Genomic DNA, 16,862 nt, shown 5'->3' with positions numbered 1-16,862 from the left:
GTCATATATCTTAAACTGATCAGTACACTGATTTTTTTCAGGATTACTTATTCTTGACAATATTCCCATTTATGCTGGAATACAACTTTTCAGGTTATTTTTAACAATGTATATGCCTTAAATACTATAGAGGTGATAAGATATCTAATGGACTGAACAATATAATACATCTTGGCACACCAAGCAGCCTGAAATCTGTTCATGAAATCTATTTCAATGGCGCTAGTGATTTAATGTAGAAAATAGAAAACAAGCTGCATAGTGGAATAACATTTATTTATCAGCTATACTGTGAATATTATTTTTCAACAATCAGATATAGACACTTGAAAATTCCACAGTACTCTAGAGACCCAAAGGCACAGATACAAGTGATTTATTATGTTTTTAAAAAGTGACCAAAGGGAATATTAATTCTGGAAGATTTTTAATCAATTCAACACTATTATACACTAGAGGAAAAAAAAATTGTTACAAACATTCCCTCACAAGGCCGGTACTTTTATATTTATATAGCATTATTATAGCAATTTAAAATGTTAATCTATGATATAATAATGTCACTTCAGAAAACATAAAAAATATAGTTTTTTTTTAATAGCCATGCTCTCATTTTTGATGAAAGCTAGTCAGTTCATTCTCATGTTAGTTTGACACTTTACAAATGCACAAGAGATGCAGAGTCAGCTTAGTAAACCTGTGTAACAGAAGCCCTCAGACGGAGTGGAGAGAGGGCTCATCATCACTCAGGTCTGAGTCATCCTCATCCACCCCTTCAATGACCGACTTCTTCCCTTTACAGCAGGAGACAATCAACCCAATCATGAACACCTGCAAATGTAAACAAGGTGTATGTTATTTCTCAAACCTGAAGTCATCCAGAAAGCACCAAATTTAAAACCCAATAGCATTGCTGTGACAAAAACAGGCCACTAATGGTCACAGCATCCCTGGGACACCTGTACTTACCCCAAGAAAGGCCCAGTTACCAAAGTAGTAGGCGGCACTGAAGAACCAGAACTTGTGAAGGAACAGGTAGGTCCGGGTGACAATACACTGATCTGTAAAAGCAAATAAAGGACTAGGGTGAGGTAGTTTCTCTCTTGAAATAGACTATTAATACTTGACCTAAAAGGTTATTAAGCAAGACTAATTATCAGTGTTAGAGACAGGATTGAAATCTAGGCCTATCTCCAAAGCCCACTCTTTCAATCACCTTAATATAGTTTAAATTATCAACTAATATGACATATTTTTAAAAGTCAATGCTACCAATGTAACCCCAGCTCTTGGGTATAAAAAATTATATTGGCTAGTTCAGTGTAATTGAAAAAGCATTTTAACCTGGAATGCCAGACACGTCCTAAAACAAAACAAAGTTTTCCTGATGAAGAATGAAGAAAGTAATCAGATGTGGTTAGCATTCTTTTCTAAAAATCCAACTGAGATTTTTTTGAGCTTTTTTTTTCTTTTTAAGAATGCTATTGAAAAAATGGCCACTGCTTATAAAGAAATACAGAAAAATCATTATCTACTGATTTGCTTACTGTCTGAATTTTAGACAGCATTATAGCTTGAATTTAAAAAGAAATCACTTACTTTTCTCCTTCAAAAAAAAAAAAAGTAACCTTTAAAGAGAAATTGGCAGACTGGTTACTTGGTATTTGTGTGAGACTCCATACTATTTTATCCAAACACATTGTTTCCATTAGTTTACAAAGTCCTTTATACATATATCTAGTACAGGAAGTCTAAGGAAATACTTGTTTATGAAAACCACTTGTCCCATGGATTTCTGAAAAGTAGCATTAGGTTCTATTTTATCCCAACCCTCCCCTCCCTTCCCCTACAGTTCAGCATGTCCTTCCGGATGGCTCAATGCCCAGCTGGACAGACAGCCTCTGCTTCTGGCAGGAAAACATGCCATTTAACAGAGAAGCACCTTCCTCTCAGAAGCAGGACAGCAATTTAATGCGGATCCTCTGATCCCCAAGGGCCCCCTTTGTATTCCTCGTTCTCTTTCTCAACACAAAAGTCTAAGAGGAATATTCCAAGCATCCTAAGAAAAACCAAAAAGGTATCAAGCAGCAGGGGAGGGACAAATGTTTCTCTCCTGTCCTACAGTCCCTGGCCCCCCAGATCATGGCCTCACACCAGGCGCCAGAGCTCAGGCAGCAGAGACGCCTCCCTGCAGGAAAGCCACTGGTCAGCCACTCTGCCCCAGAGCAAATTTTCCCCTCAATCACAGAAGGTGCTTCACAGTAATATAACATACTCAATTTGCCACTTTTTCCACTGGATTGGCCTGAATATTCCACAGTACCCATCAGAATACCTGGCATTCATATTCAGTATGACTGCTGAAAAACTAAACTTTTTAAAAAGGGGATATTTTACTTTAAAATCATATTGCTAAATAATACATTTTCTAATTTCTTTTCACTAAAATCTGAGAAGATTCCAAGGATGTCGAAACAAGATGCTCTGAATATGCCTCGAAAATGAAAGTATAACTTAAATGTCCAGCACGACAAAGCAGGTCCAGGCCCTGGTCTTGACAGAGTTGACGTCAGGTATCATTTGGTCACTTCTCTGCCATGTGAACAGGCAAGTCTGAACCATGAGACTCTGCTTGTCACCACACTTCCTGATAGGGTCATCTTGAAGACCAAACGAGGGTTGCAAAGTGGAAGTTAATGTCCATTTTCTTCTTCGAGATATACTAAGACCATGATAAAGAATAAAATTTTCAAGAGCTGCTCAAATGGTGCCAATAAAAACTCATCTTAAGATTTTAGAAGATTATGTGCACACTAGTAGTGAGGAAAATACTCGCTTAGGTATTAGCATCATGACTACTCTGTACATGTTCATTATTCTTCTGTCTCTACAGTCAAAACAGATACAAATGAATTTGGTGAAATTTAAATGTGTATAATTCAGTAAAAGGATACCTTCTGCACAGCAATATACTTTTAAATAAAAATAACCAATTTGAAATGAAGAACGGAACGGGCTGTAAAAAATACCTGTTCACAGTTATTTTAAAAACATCAACGCTTTTTGAGCGTTGCGCCAAGGGCTTTCTCTAGTTGCACCAAGGGCTTTCTCTAGTTGCAATGAGCGGGCTTCTCATTGCAGTGGCTTCTCTTGATGCTGAGCACGGCCTCTAGGCACGTGGGCTTCAGTAGTTTTGGCGTGTGTGGGCTCAGTAGTTGTGGCTCGCAGGCTCTACAGCACAGGCTCAGTAGTTGTGGCGCACAGGCTTAGCTGCTCGGCGGCGTGTGGGATCTTCCCAGACCAGGGCTCGAACCCGTGTCCCCTGCATTGGCAGGCAGATTCTTAACCTCTGTTCCACCAGGGAAGCCTACAAACCTGTTTTTAAAAAGTTATTCAACCTTCTCAACATTGCTAATGCTCTAAACTTAAAAAATAAAAAGTTCTATTACTCATTTCCATACCTAAAGGTATTTGGGGGGTCAGAACTTGAGTGAACCAGAAATTTCAAGGCCAGAACAGGGATTACAAGACAAAGGCTGAGCTGGCAAAAGCAGGTAGAATCAAATCACTTTTCCCAGGGGGTCTAATAATCCACTCAGTGACATTTTAAATTGGCTATACCTGCTGATTATTTTCCCCACCACAAAAAAAACATATCTTAAATATTTTTCCTATCACATTATTTTACACGTTTACCACTTTCAAAGGCTGGAGATTTGATGCAAGCCTTCTAAAATAAGAAAAAAATGTACATTGTTAGTGTTCTGCTTTGTTGTTGAAAAAGTATGTAACAGCTTTTACAGTTATCTTTATATGTACATGTCATTATATTTATATGTGTATAAAGTGGCATATGTCCACAGAGGAATTTTAGTTAATAATCCCCATGCATATATTTTATGTTTGAGCGATAACTCCACACTGAATACACCATCTGCCACCTCCCAGCTGCCCACCTGAATCATAGATATCTAGGAGATCTATAGAGGTGTTTCTACTGCTATCTAAAACACTACAGTAAGTATTTCGAACTTGGTTTGGCCTTCAAAGTAAATGTGAATTCCTCAATTTAGGGAGTACATTCTAAAACTGGAATTGTTCAGGAGACTTCTGGCTGTTATTCCTCACAGGGATACATAAACTTCCAATTACACCAAAGAGTGCATGTTTACAAGGAAAAGCTAAAAATAGGGGTTCACACAAAATTTTTTCTTCAAAGTGGCCATACAGTAAGGATCAGGATTAAAAGAACCAAGAAAGAGCCCCTGGAGCCTATGAATAGAATCAAAATCCTGCTTCTACCATCCTCCCCCCATCTGCTCTCACTTATCATCAAACTAGATAAGTAACTAACAGAAAGTGCAATTAAACTTGTAACAGCCGCCTTTATAAATATACCTGATAGATTTAATACTACTTATTTCTTGTTTCCTTTTAGACCACTGGTTATGTCATTGTTAATGTATGCTGACTGCCATTAACATAACTTTGCTCATTAACTGTAATAAACAGCACCTTCTACTTTAACTATATTTTGAAAAACAATACTTAGCGCTGATTTAAGCCACCATTATGCCATCGCCATGTTACACCTTCACTTGAAATCAGCTTAGAATTAATTAACTCTACATTTGTACTTTACTTATAAAACAAATCCTTATGTTACATGTGCATACAGAGAGAGGGCATTTGGGAAAATTCATGTACCACAGAGAATTTTAAAGCAATTTCTTTGTTTGACTAGTGACAAAAAAACTGGGAGAAGACTGGACTGTTTATAACACCACTTCCTTTCTCATGGTTGCCCGTGATCGTGCTAACTTTGGTTTCTGATTAGGGTCTTGCTACTACTGAATACAATAGACATACAAATCTTAACTGGAAACAGGCTAAGGATCTCAGGCTTTATTGTGATATGATTAGGAATTATTTATCAAATGGTTTTAACAAAGGGGATAACATGAGTGCACTGCAGGCTGGCAGAGGGAACTGAGAGTAGGAAGAGGTTCATCAAACCTGGAAACAATCCAAGTGAAAACACGAGCTATCGGGATGAAAGGAAGGCTGGATCTGAGCTTCTGGGGAGTAAAATGCCAGTGAATAACTACTGTCAAATGGATTTACAGCATGTGAAATATATACACACAAAAAGATCTGAGCAACTAGCAACATATATCCAAAGAAGGAGGGCAGAACAAATTTAAATATGTAATAAAAACCAAAATTGTATGCTCATCTGAAACTTAACAAATGGCATACAGTTTAATAATGTTTTGTTAAATCTCACTGCAGGAGATGGGTAAAAGGGAAAGAAAGAATTGGTGAACATCAAAAATCACAGAATCATTTAACTTCTAAGTATCAGTTTCTTTCTAAGTGTCAGTGAGATAATATCTACTTCTGACGGATAGTGATAAGATAAACTGAACTTCTGAGAATTAAATTAGAGAGAATTCTTCATGTGCTTAAATTAAAAAAAAAGGTTGATGTTTTAGGAGACCGCATCCTTAAGCAAGGATCTATAAAAAGTGGCTGAGAAATTTTACAAAATCACCTGGGCTGTCTTCAGAGTGGACTCCGAAGAACTGAGAAACCTTACACCTAGCTAACTTCAGTGGACTGTCCTAGCTGAACTGTCATCAACACAATCAAAATGTCACCTAGAAAAACAACTTCAACAGTAAGAGACTTTCTGGATCTCAAGCAAAACCCAAGAAAAATATGTTGTGATCGATACTTAATTTTCTGGTCTGCACGGCAACCTCACTTGACAACGGACACAATACATAAGGCTTCCTCAGCTGGATGATACCAGCCAATGTCAGTGAGGCCCTCTTCTGACTCCAGGCCCACTTAGAAACTATGTGACTATAAAGTTGGTTTTCCAGATTCCTTCCTCCAATGAGAATTCACAAGTGCTGAGCCTCTAGTTTCTTTAATGGCTATACTTCCTATGGTAAATTAATAAACTGCCATCTGGCTAAAACTTTAGTTTCCTCTCCACTTATCTGGAGTCAAATACAGATGCTGGAGATCAAGCAGGATTCTTAAATAATAATTCTATCTCATCACTCTAACTTCAATATTGCTCTGCCCATTTGATGGGTAGAATTAAATCGAATGAGGCTATCAACACAGAGTTATTATTTGTCAAGTGAAAGATTATAAGTTCATAGTACTTAACCATGAAGGACTATTTTAACTTGTTGAACACAAAGTCTTCTGGTTCAAGAGGGTAGCCTGAGCACAGTCAGTTGTTTCCCGTCCTGTTTCCCAGGACCTCATTAAAGTTATGGAGCAGGAATAAAGCCAGGAGCAAACTTTTGTGTGTGTGTGTGTGTGTGTGTGTGTGTTGCGTCTTCGTTTCTGTGCGAGGGCTATCTCTAGTTGCAGCGAGCGGGCGCCACTTTTCATCGTGGTACGCGGGCCTCTCACTATAGCGGCCTCTCTTGTTGCGGAGCACAGGCTCCAGATGTGCCGGCTCAGTAGTTGTGGCTCACGGGCTTAGTTGTTGTGCGGCATGTGGGATCCTCCCAGACCAGGGCTCGAACCCATGTCCCCTGCATTAGCAGGCAGATTCTCAACCACTGCGCCACCAGGGAAGCCCCAGGAGCAAACTTTTAACAGCAAAGAGAATGGGAGGAAGGCCACACAGTGATGGGAGACCTCAGCAATATTCTGGACGATGGAAAGCTGCATTTAAAAGGTCTCCAGTAAAACAGCTGGTTTCCTTCTCATTTACTTTAAAAAATAACGTTAAGGATCAAGAAACCCCAGTCATAAGGTCCCCAGTGATGAGGCTTCCCAGGTTCCTGATACTTAAATACAAACTAGCATAAATATGAATGAATCATCAGATATATACAGAAAACGATGAGCATGAGGGGAAAGAACAAGATAGACAGAAATGCTCCAAGATGAACTGAACTGTAATTTACTTAAAGGAAACAAGGAAACGATTATGAAAAATGTTTAGTATCTTCACATATTGACGAGGATATTACATCCATAAAACAAAGATGCTTGAAAAAGAAAAATAAGACACATAAAGTACCTCAAGGAAAGTACAAATTTGTTACAAAATAAAAAATTCAGGGTATAGTTTGAAGATAAAGCTGAATACATATCCAAGAATCTAGAGCAAAATGGTAGGCTGAAAATACGAAATATGAGAGGAGACAGATGATGAAGATATCCAGCAACTAATGAACAAGAGCTCCCCAAGGGGAAAATGGAGAAAACAGAAACTATCAAGTTAACTTCCAAAGAAGAAATAGACTGGCGTTGGATTTCTCACCAGTCAAAAATGAAACACAGATGGTGCAATGCCTTTAAAGTTCTAAAAGAAATGAAGTCTTCCATAGAATTCTAAGCACAAACTCATCAATTCTATCAATTGTGAGGATATAATACTTTTCAGATATACATTTTGCGCAAAGCATTTCTTTTCTTTAACTCTAGGTAAACTAAGAGCTCTGGGAAGGAAATCAAGAAAGAAGATATGGTTTCTAATGCATCAGAAGTCCAATGAACAGAAATTATAACATTAGAGCTGAACAGCGCAATTAGAAAGCAATTAATCCAAAGAAAAGGGGTCAGTAGGTACTTAGAAGGAAGTAAATACAATGGGTTTCCTCCCATTGTGAGCAAGAAGCGACAAGACACTAGGTAGATATCAATCTTATGTTACTTTAAGAACATTTTTTAACAAGAGAAAGAAAAAAAGGAACAAATTTTAAAAGTGGTTCAATTCTACAAATGCTGGTTGAACAAGGCAGAAAAATATACTCATATATATCTATATGTTTTCTTATCCTCAAGGAGCTTACACGTTCCTATAAAAGGGTAGGACAGAGATAAGACACATAAATGATGATAGATTAAGACAGAGTAAGGTCATGTCATCAGAAGTATAAATGCTATGGGGATTCAAATGAAAAAAAAACAGAAACGGCACACGTGTTTGGAGATTCAAAAAAGGTCAGGTTTGAAAGAAACCTTGTAAGACGGCCAGGATTCTGACTGACAAAGATGGGAGGAGATGGGTAGAAACTGGCTGCGACATTCCAAGAACAAACAGTTGAAAAGCAAAGTCGGAAAAGATGGGCACGTTCAGGAAGTGTATGAAAAAAGGCTGGAAACATGCAGGATGGGTTAGAGAGTGGAATCCTTCAGTCCTTGGCTGAATTTATCAGATGGTACAGGGCAGCACTTAAGGCTCCTGGTGGAAGAATGACATCGCCAGAGGACTTGAGAACAGCGGTTTCCACAGTGTGGTTTCCAGACCAAAACCGTCAGAAAATTCTAGGGTCCCTCCTCAGATCCACTGAATCAAAAATTTTGCGATGTATTTTGCAAGCGTTCCAAGTGATTCTGATGCACACGAAACTTCGATAACCACTGCTTCAGAACAATTAGACTAACAGCACTGTGTAGTGTGGATCAGAGTGGAGCACTAGTTAAAAGGCTCAGCAATTCATCTGACATGTCATTTAGGTGAGATGTGAGGGTCACTATGGCAACAGACTCTGCATCCCTTAGCAACTGATTAGCTGAAGAGAAAGTGAGTGAAGATAACTGTGCATTGAAGAATGATGGTAGTAAAAGCAATAGTGAAGTCAGGACATACGGCCCAAGACCTTATCTAATACTTTGTACTTCCCCAATAATTATTCATTTTAAACATTTTTATAAAAGCACATTACCAAAATAAGAAGGCTCTGTATATTATTATCATATGGTTGATAAGTCTCATTTAGGACTACCCATAGATTAAGCTAACACGCTAACATCTTAATTTCGCTTTCTTCCTTGACCCTGCACACCACACCGCAACTACACACGTGCTTTCAGCCGTAAGGGAAACCTAATGAAAAAATGTGTGGTAACCAACGGTAGACTGAGAAGTTATTAGGTTTCTTATTAGTTCTCAGTTTATGATGGAATACCAAGAACAAAGTCAAACAGGTTCAAAGGAAAAAAAAGCACAGCCTGGAAAGTTGGAAACAGATTTAAAAAGACAATTATTCTAGATATTATCAAATACAGAATATAAAATATTAAGCAATGTTTTCTAATTAAAACTCTAAAAACACACACATAACCCCTTTCTCTCTCATATGCTATGCTCGACTCCTCAGCAAATCCCCCTGGGTCTACCTTCAAAATCTGTCCAGAATCTGACCACTTCCTGCCACATCCACCACCACCACAAGCTCTGCCTTGGATTCCTGCAAAAGCTCTCTCAACTTGCCTTTGCCCTTGGTTTCTTATGGTCTATCTCAGGGGCTGGTAAACTTTACCCCAAAAGGAAACATTTAGACTGTTCCTTCCTTGTTTTTGTAGGTTTTGCTGGAACACAGCCACGGCATCCGTGACGTACTGTGTACTGCAGCTTCTGTGCTGCGGTGGCAGAGCTGAGCAGTGCGGACACGACTGTAGGTCCCACAGAGCCTAAAATATTGACTATCCGGTCCTTTAGAGAAAAGGGTTGCCAGGCCCTGGTCTACATATCACATCAAGTCATCTGCTCACAACCTTCTAGACTTTGCATCTGAGCGTAAAACCTGAAGTCCTTAACCTTGATGACCTGCCCTTCCTCTTCCTCTTCCTCGTCCAGTCCCCCTCCCCCGCCCCACTCTGCACCTGCTGTCACCTTGGTCTGCAGGGCTTCTCCCCAGGAATCTCACTTCCTGAAGGTCGTTTTGCCCAGATGTCAGCTTCTCAGTAAGGATTTCCTTTCTTCTCTACTCTACTCAGCATTTCAAACCGTCCCTCCTTCTGTGCACTGCCTACCCTCCTTTGGCACTTTATTTTTCTCCATAATGCTTACCGCCTGACATACTTATTTGTCTCCTTCTACTAAGTAAGCTCCATGGGGACAGGAATATTTGAGCTTTGTTCACTGTTGTGTCACTAGTACGTGGAATAGTGCCTGGCACATACTAGATATCAATATAAACATTTATTACATGAAAAAGCAAGGAAGAATAGATAAGAAAAACTAAATGATCATATGGAATCCTGGAAATTAAGACATTTATAAATTTATTTTAGAATTTCAAGACACACAGGCTTTGATTCTCAGTATTAGAAAAAGTATGTCAATATCTTCCAAAAGTGTTCAAATTGCAAAGGCTGTTATTATTGTTGTATTCCTCAAATAAACAGGATAACTTTCTAAATAAGGCTATCAAAATTATCACAATTCTAGGTGACCTGACTTCTCCTCATCTTTAGACTAAATCTAACTGTCCTTAACTTTCCCATCCCCACCTCCAAATTTGCAGACTATAAGACAAAAAGACCATATAGTGTTTTTTTTAAAGGCCCCATGTGCTTGAGTCTAAGGGAAAGGATTACATATATTCTCCTGAAGTAAATCTTCTTGTTACAAAATTCCAGAAAGCTAAAATTAATTAGCTTCACTTAACATGGGGTAGGAGGTATTAAATTTAAAGTCCATATTCAAACCTGTCTTTTAAATCCACACAGAAAGAGTCTGGTAACATTTTCATTTCAAATTACATTTATGGACCACCCACTTGGGCACACAGCACCACAGGAGACATTAACAAATACTGTCATCACAAAGCATCGGTGTCCCTTTTTAACCTCAGGCCATACAGCTAAGTTTCTAACGAAATCCCCTGAACAGCTTCATTTTCAGCCTCTAAAAATTGGCTTTCCTTAAAATGAGCTTTTTATTTATAACTGTATACCAAACATCAAACGTAAACTAGTGGAGTAACTCCTTTAATAAAACTAGTTTTAAACAGTAGCCTCTCCTGCAAAATACATTTTTCAATTAAAAAAAATTATTTTTATTTTTATTTTTTAGTTTTGCTTACAGGCAAAAGTATTGGTAGGTAAAAAAACAAAAACAAAAAACAAAAAAACACCTGAATCCATTGTTAGTGATTATGTAAGTACTTGAGCACTACTGCTTAGTTACCTTGAGTTATAAAATCTCCTGGAAACTCAGTTCAAGTAGAAAGAAATATTCCACATTCTGGGAAGAAGATGTTACCAAGAATTCAAGAATTACATTTTTTCAGGGAATTCCCTGGTGGTCTAGTGGTTAGGATTCCACACTTTAACTGCTGAGAGTGCGGGTTCACTCCCTGGTTGGGGAACTAAGATCCCACAAAGCCATGGGGCATGGCCAAAAAAAAAGAAATACATTTTTTCAAAGTCTCAGTAACTACCCTCCACACTGCTACCTTTCAACAAACTGGAAGGAAAAAAGTCTTCTCTATAATCAATAGCTACTGGGCAGACGCATGCCACTATCTGGTCTCTCACTGTTTTCATCCTTTAAAAGGCTTAACGATGTTTTTTCTTTAGTTACAGAATAAAAGCTATTTATCAACAACAAAAAACAGTGAATATTTATTTCTTTATTCCACATCTTGTTTCCCGGAGGTACAGCCCGACTTTTAAATATATTTTATATATATATATATATATATATATATATATATATATACACACACATTTTTTTCTTATTGAAGTAGAGTTGATTTACAAAGTTGTGTTAATTACTGCTGTACAGCAAAGTAATTCAGTTATGCATATATATACATTCTTTTCTTACATTCTTTTCCATTATGGTTTATCACAGGATATTGAATGTAGTTCCCTGTGCTGTACAGTAGGACCCTGTTGTTTAGCCATCCTGTGTGTAATAGTTTACATCTGCTAACCCCAAACTCCCACTCCATCCCTCCCCCACCCCCCTCCCCTTGGCAACCACAGGTCTGTTCTCTAGTCTGTGAGTCTGTTTCTGTTTCATAGATGAGTTCACTTGCATCATATTTTAGATTCCACATGTAAGTGATATCATATGGTATTTGTCTTGCTATTTCTGACTTATCTTCACATAGTGTGATAATCTCTAGGTCCATCCATGTTGGTGCAAATGGCATTATTTCATTCTCTTTTATGGCTGAGGAGTATGCCATTGTATATATGTACCACATCTTCTTTATCCATTCATCTGTTGATGGACATTTAGATTGTTTCCATGTCTTGGCTATTGTACATAGTGCTGCTATGAACAAAGGGGTGCATGTATCTTTCTAAATTATAGTTTTATCTGAATATATGCCCAGGAGTGGGATTGCTGGATCATATGGTAATTCTATTTTTAGTTTTCTGAGGAACCTCCATACTGTTCCCCATAGTGGCTGCACCAGTTTACATTTCCACCAACAGTGTAGGAGGGTTCCCTTTCCTCCACATGCCCTCCAGCATTTGTTATTCGTAGACTTTTTAATGATGGTCATTCTGACCCGTGTGAGGAGGAACTTCCTTGTAGTTTTGATTTGCATTTCTCTAGTAATTAGCAACATTGAGCATCTTTTCATGGCCTGTATGTCTTCTTTGGAGAAATGTCTGTTTAGGCCTTCTGCCCATTTTTCAATTGGGTTGTTTTTGTTGTTGTTGAATTGTATGAGTTGTTTGTATACGTTGGAAAATAATCCCTTGTTGGTCGCATCATTTGCAAATATTTTCTCCCATTCTGTAGGTTGTCTTTTCGTTTTGTCTACAGTTTCCTTTGCTGAGCAAAACCTTGTAAGTTTGATTAGGCCCCATTTGTTTATTTTTGTTTTTATTTCTACTGCCTTAGGAGACTGACCTAAGAAAACACTGGTACAATTTATGCCAGAGAATGTTTTGCCTATGATCTCTTCTAGGAGTTATATGGTATCATGTCTTATGTTCAAGTAGGTAAGCCATTTTGAGTTTTTGTGTGACGTGAGGGAATGTTCTAACTTCACTGATTTACATGCAGCTGTCCAGCTTTCCCAACACCACTTGCTGAACAGACTCTTTTCTCCATTGTATGTTCCTGCTGAAGATTAACTGATCGTAGGTGTGGTGGGTTTATTTCTGGGCTATTCTGCTCCATTGATCCATATTCTGTTTTTGTGCCAACACCACACCATTTTGATTATTGTAGCTTTGTAGTATTGTCTGAAGTCTGGGAGGGTTACACCTCCTGCTTTGTTCTTTCTCTTCAGGATTGCTTTGGCAATTCTGGGTCTTTTATGGTTCCATATAAATTTTAGGATTATTTATTTTAGTTATGTGAAAAATGTCATGGGTAATTTGATAGGGATTGCATTAAATCTGTAGATTTCTTTGGGTAGTATGTCCATTTTAACATTATTAATTCTGCCAATCCAAGAGCATGGGATATCTTTCCATTTCTTTGAATCATCTTCAGTTTCCTTTATTAATGTTTTATGGTTTTCAGCACGTAAGTCTTTCACCTCCTTGGTCAGGTCTTCCTAAGTATTTTATTTTTTTGGATGTGATTTTTAAGGTATTGTTTTTTTACATTCCCTTTCTGATATTTCATTGTTAGTGTAAAGAAATGCAACCTATTTTTGTATGTTAATATTGTATCCTGCTACCTTGCTAAATTCATTTGTCAGTTCTAGTTGTTTTTGTGTGGAGTCTCTAGGGTTTCCTAAATATTGTATCACGTCATCTGCATATAATGACAACTTTACATCTTACCTACCAATGTGGATAACTTTTCTTTTTCTTGTCTGACTGCTGTGGCTAGGGCTTCCAATACTATGGTGAATAGAAGAGGTGAGAGTGGGCAGACCAGTCTTGTGCCAGATTTTAGTGGGAAGGCTTTCAGCTTTTCACTGTTGAGCATTATTTTGGCTGTGAGTTTGTCATAGTTTTTATTAGGTTGAGATATGTTCCCTCTATACCCACTTTGGTAAGAGTTTTTATCATGAATGGATGTTGAATTTCTTTTCCTGCATCTACTGAGATGTTCATGTAGTTTCATCTTTTGTTTAAGCAGTGTATCACACATTGATTGATGTAAGTATGCTGAACTATCCTTATGAACTTGCAGCCTGACTTCTACACTGTTTATGCACAAAAGCATAAAACATGAGATAATATATACATTCTTCCATCTATCATCAAAAATATGGTGAATATTTTTCTGTCAAAACATATAAAGCTGTATCATTACATTGTATGTAACGTTATTTCAAGTATCCTCATTGATGGGTAAATACCCAAGTTGTTTCTTTTTGTTTGCTATTTCTTATCTAACCTTGGTGGGATGTGGAAACTGGTTAGTATTGAAGGAGCAAGAAAATGCAAATATGATTTCAACATTTCCCTCTGAGTAAACAGTTTAGGGAACACAAAAGGCAGAGGACAACTCCTGCTACCCTATGAGATGAGGGTGACAGGTGGAAACTAAGTGGAAGAGGGAAGGAAAGGAGTTCAACCTTGGAATTGAGGCTTGAGGGCTTGGCAGGACATGCATTTTGGTACAGATAAACCAGACAGTGGTTAGAAGATAGGAATGGAAATCTAAGGTTCTGAATTTATTGATTAAATTATTAACACCCCTTAAATTATCCAGAATAACTAGGCTTATTTATTGTCAACTGTCAAGTCTCCAAAACATGACTTAGAAAACCTCATTGATGTAGTAAAGCTACATTTATTAGACTAACTACAGTGAGGGAGATCAAGGAGGGCAAAGGCAAAGGGTATTTATAAGGTTTAAGGGGCTGGGTTGGACCACTTTAATCAAGGTCTTAGAGACTGTGGGGGAACAGGCTAGAATTGGGCTACGTTTATGACATAGGTTTTGGGTTGGTGGACGAAATGAAATGAGAAATCCTGAAGCAAGTCTTCTTGGGCAATTCATCTTGGTAAATAAGCTTTTGGAGTTGTTTCACAGTAGGAGTTTTCAACCATTTGTGTTTGTTCTCGGTGGTATTTAACGCAGGGGCAGGGAAGTGCATCTGTGCCCAGAACTGTTGAGCATTAGCAACACAATGTTGGTGTCAGTTCCCCACATCTTATGGGATTAAAAAGCTTTTAAAACCTACAGAGCAGCACTTGGGAATGGTTTAGACTTTAGTCTACTATGAATTTTTAACAAGAGAGTGCCCTGGAATGGATAAGATGCTAGAGTTGGAGTACGTATGGAAAATATCCAGAAAGAAGGCACTAGGTTTCTGACACTATCATAAGAAGTGACTTTGACTAGAAAATCCTCCTGTTTCACTCACAGCTTTCTGAGCAAATGCTTAACATAAGAGAGTGTAAAAATTGTTCTATCTTTAAAAATAGGTGAGAAATTTATAGAAATATCTTAAATTGTTTAAGTAAGTTGGATTATATAACCAAACATAGAATACCATCTTTGCATTTAAATTGGTGGGTTATTTAAATATATGAAAAAATTCTTCAACAAGTTTTCAAGTATGGTGTGTCCTTAGAGGTTTAATTTCTGAAGAGTTTTCATTATGTTCTTTGTGGATTTAAACTGTCCTTTTGCAGAGCCTCAAGAGGAACAGATTCTGTAAACCTAGTCAAAGAATGATTCATTTTCCACAGCTTAATATTCCTATAATTAAACCAAGGTTTATTTGATGCTAGAAATTTATACCAGAAATGACAGGAAAATGTGAGAGACAAATTATTTTGTAGCAGATTCAAGACTGAAAGTAAACACAAAAGATCAACTCACTTGCACGAGAAGGTATACTTTTTTATCTAAATTGCTTAGGGAATTACCAGATAGCATACACTGTATTCACTAATTCTTATATTCAAAATATGTTCTGACATTTTGTGGGGCAAAATTCATCATGTTGAACCACTGGGCATATCAATTTAAATTTTTTGGAATTTAAGAAAAATAATATATAGAAGTGTAAATGTTTTAAAGGATATAAGTAATGTATAATTAAATAAATAATGTAATTATAATACCCCCCAAATGTTAATTAGAAGTGGTTATCTTTAGTAATTCCATATCATGGCCTGCACTTGGTACTGTCAGTTTTTAAAATAGTAGCGTGTACAGTGGTTCTCATGTTTTTTCCCTCCCTTTTATCATTTTCTCAAAATATATACACTTATGTTTTCTGAACCATATATCATGTGATTTAACCTCTTAACAACAGAGCACTTTTTAATAGCCGGATGTTCTCTTACATAACCAGAGAACAGCTGTTAAATTTAGGAATTTTAATAATGATTCTATTTTTTAAAATGTGCTCTACAGTCCATTCTTCGACATGTCATTTATCCCAGTGTATTTTTCACAGTGCATTTACCCTCTAGTGCAAGATCCAATCCAGGACCATGTACTACACTGCGTTCTGCTGTCCCCTGACTACCCTGAATCTGTGACTTCCTGAGCCTCTGGTCTTTGACGACACTGACAGTTCTGAAGCACACAGCCAGTTCCTTTATACCATGTTTGTCAGTCGTCAGTCTGGGTTTGTCTCCTGTTTCCTCGGGATCTGATTCTTGTTCCCTGTTCTTCCCAGGGTGTCACATCCTGAGGCACAGGCTGCGCTGCCCCTGGATGATGTTAATTTTGTTCACCCGGTATGGCGTGTGCCCATTTTCCTCTGAGCTGTGCTATGACACCTACTACTTTTCCTCTGACAGCGAACAAACGGTAAGTGGAGACGCCTCATTGTGGTTTTAATCTGCAGTTTTCTAAACTGAGTTTAACTTCAATTAGTGTATCTTCATTTTTAAACATTGTATTTGGTTCATTTACAAATCTGCTAGGGTTTCATTCATTCTTTTTCAATACTTTGTTGTTCCCTGCCGATATTTTGATCTGGTCTTATTCCTTTCATCACAGTTAGCTGTTCCATAATCTGTGTTGGCAATTCCAATATCAGGGCTTTGCAAATCTCTTTCTGTTGTCTGCTATTTCTTCTAGCTCTCTTACATGGTATTTTGATTCCTGTGTGCTTGTATATTTGGCTCTGATGTCTTCACTTGCACTCCTTTGTGGGAATTCCGTGAAGCCAAGAATTATGGTACTTTCCTCTAGGGAGGAT

The 16,862-nt window shown here is 37.7% G+C and overlaps 1 protein-coding gene across 1 annotated transcript in view; it reads right to left on the bottom strand.

The window, feature by feature from the left end:
• Nucleotides 1–255: 255 nt before the first annotated feature.
• Nucleotides 256–16,862, bottom strand: part of LMBRD1 (LMBR1 domain containing 1) — a 108,669-nt gene continuing 92,062 nt past the window's right edge. The window contains exons 15-16 of the mRNA XM_081251176.1: nt 970–1,061; nt 256–831 (exon numbers count right to left, since the gene is read on the bottom strand). Coding sequence (XP_081107302.1) covers nt 715–831; nt 970–1,061 — 209 coding nt within the window. The 3' untranslated portion in view covers nt 256–714. The remainder of the gene's footprint in view (nt 832–969; nt 1,062–16,862) is intronic.

The sequence above is a fragment of the Mesoplodon bidens genome (genome assembly GCF_964165515.1).
Source record: "Mesoplodon bidens genome assembly, chromosome: 12".
NCBI lineage: Eukaryota > Metazoa > Chordata > Mammalia > Artiodactyla > Ziphiidae > Mesoplodon > Mesoplodon bidens.
The sequence above is the reverse complement of the archived record's forward strand: the minus strand, read 5'-3'. Positions and strand labels throughout refer to the sequence as shown.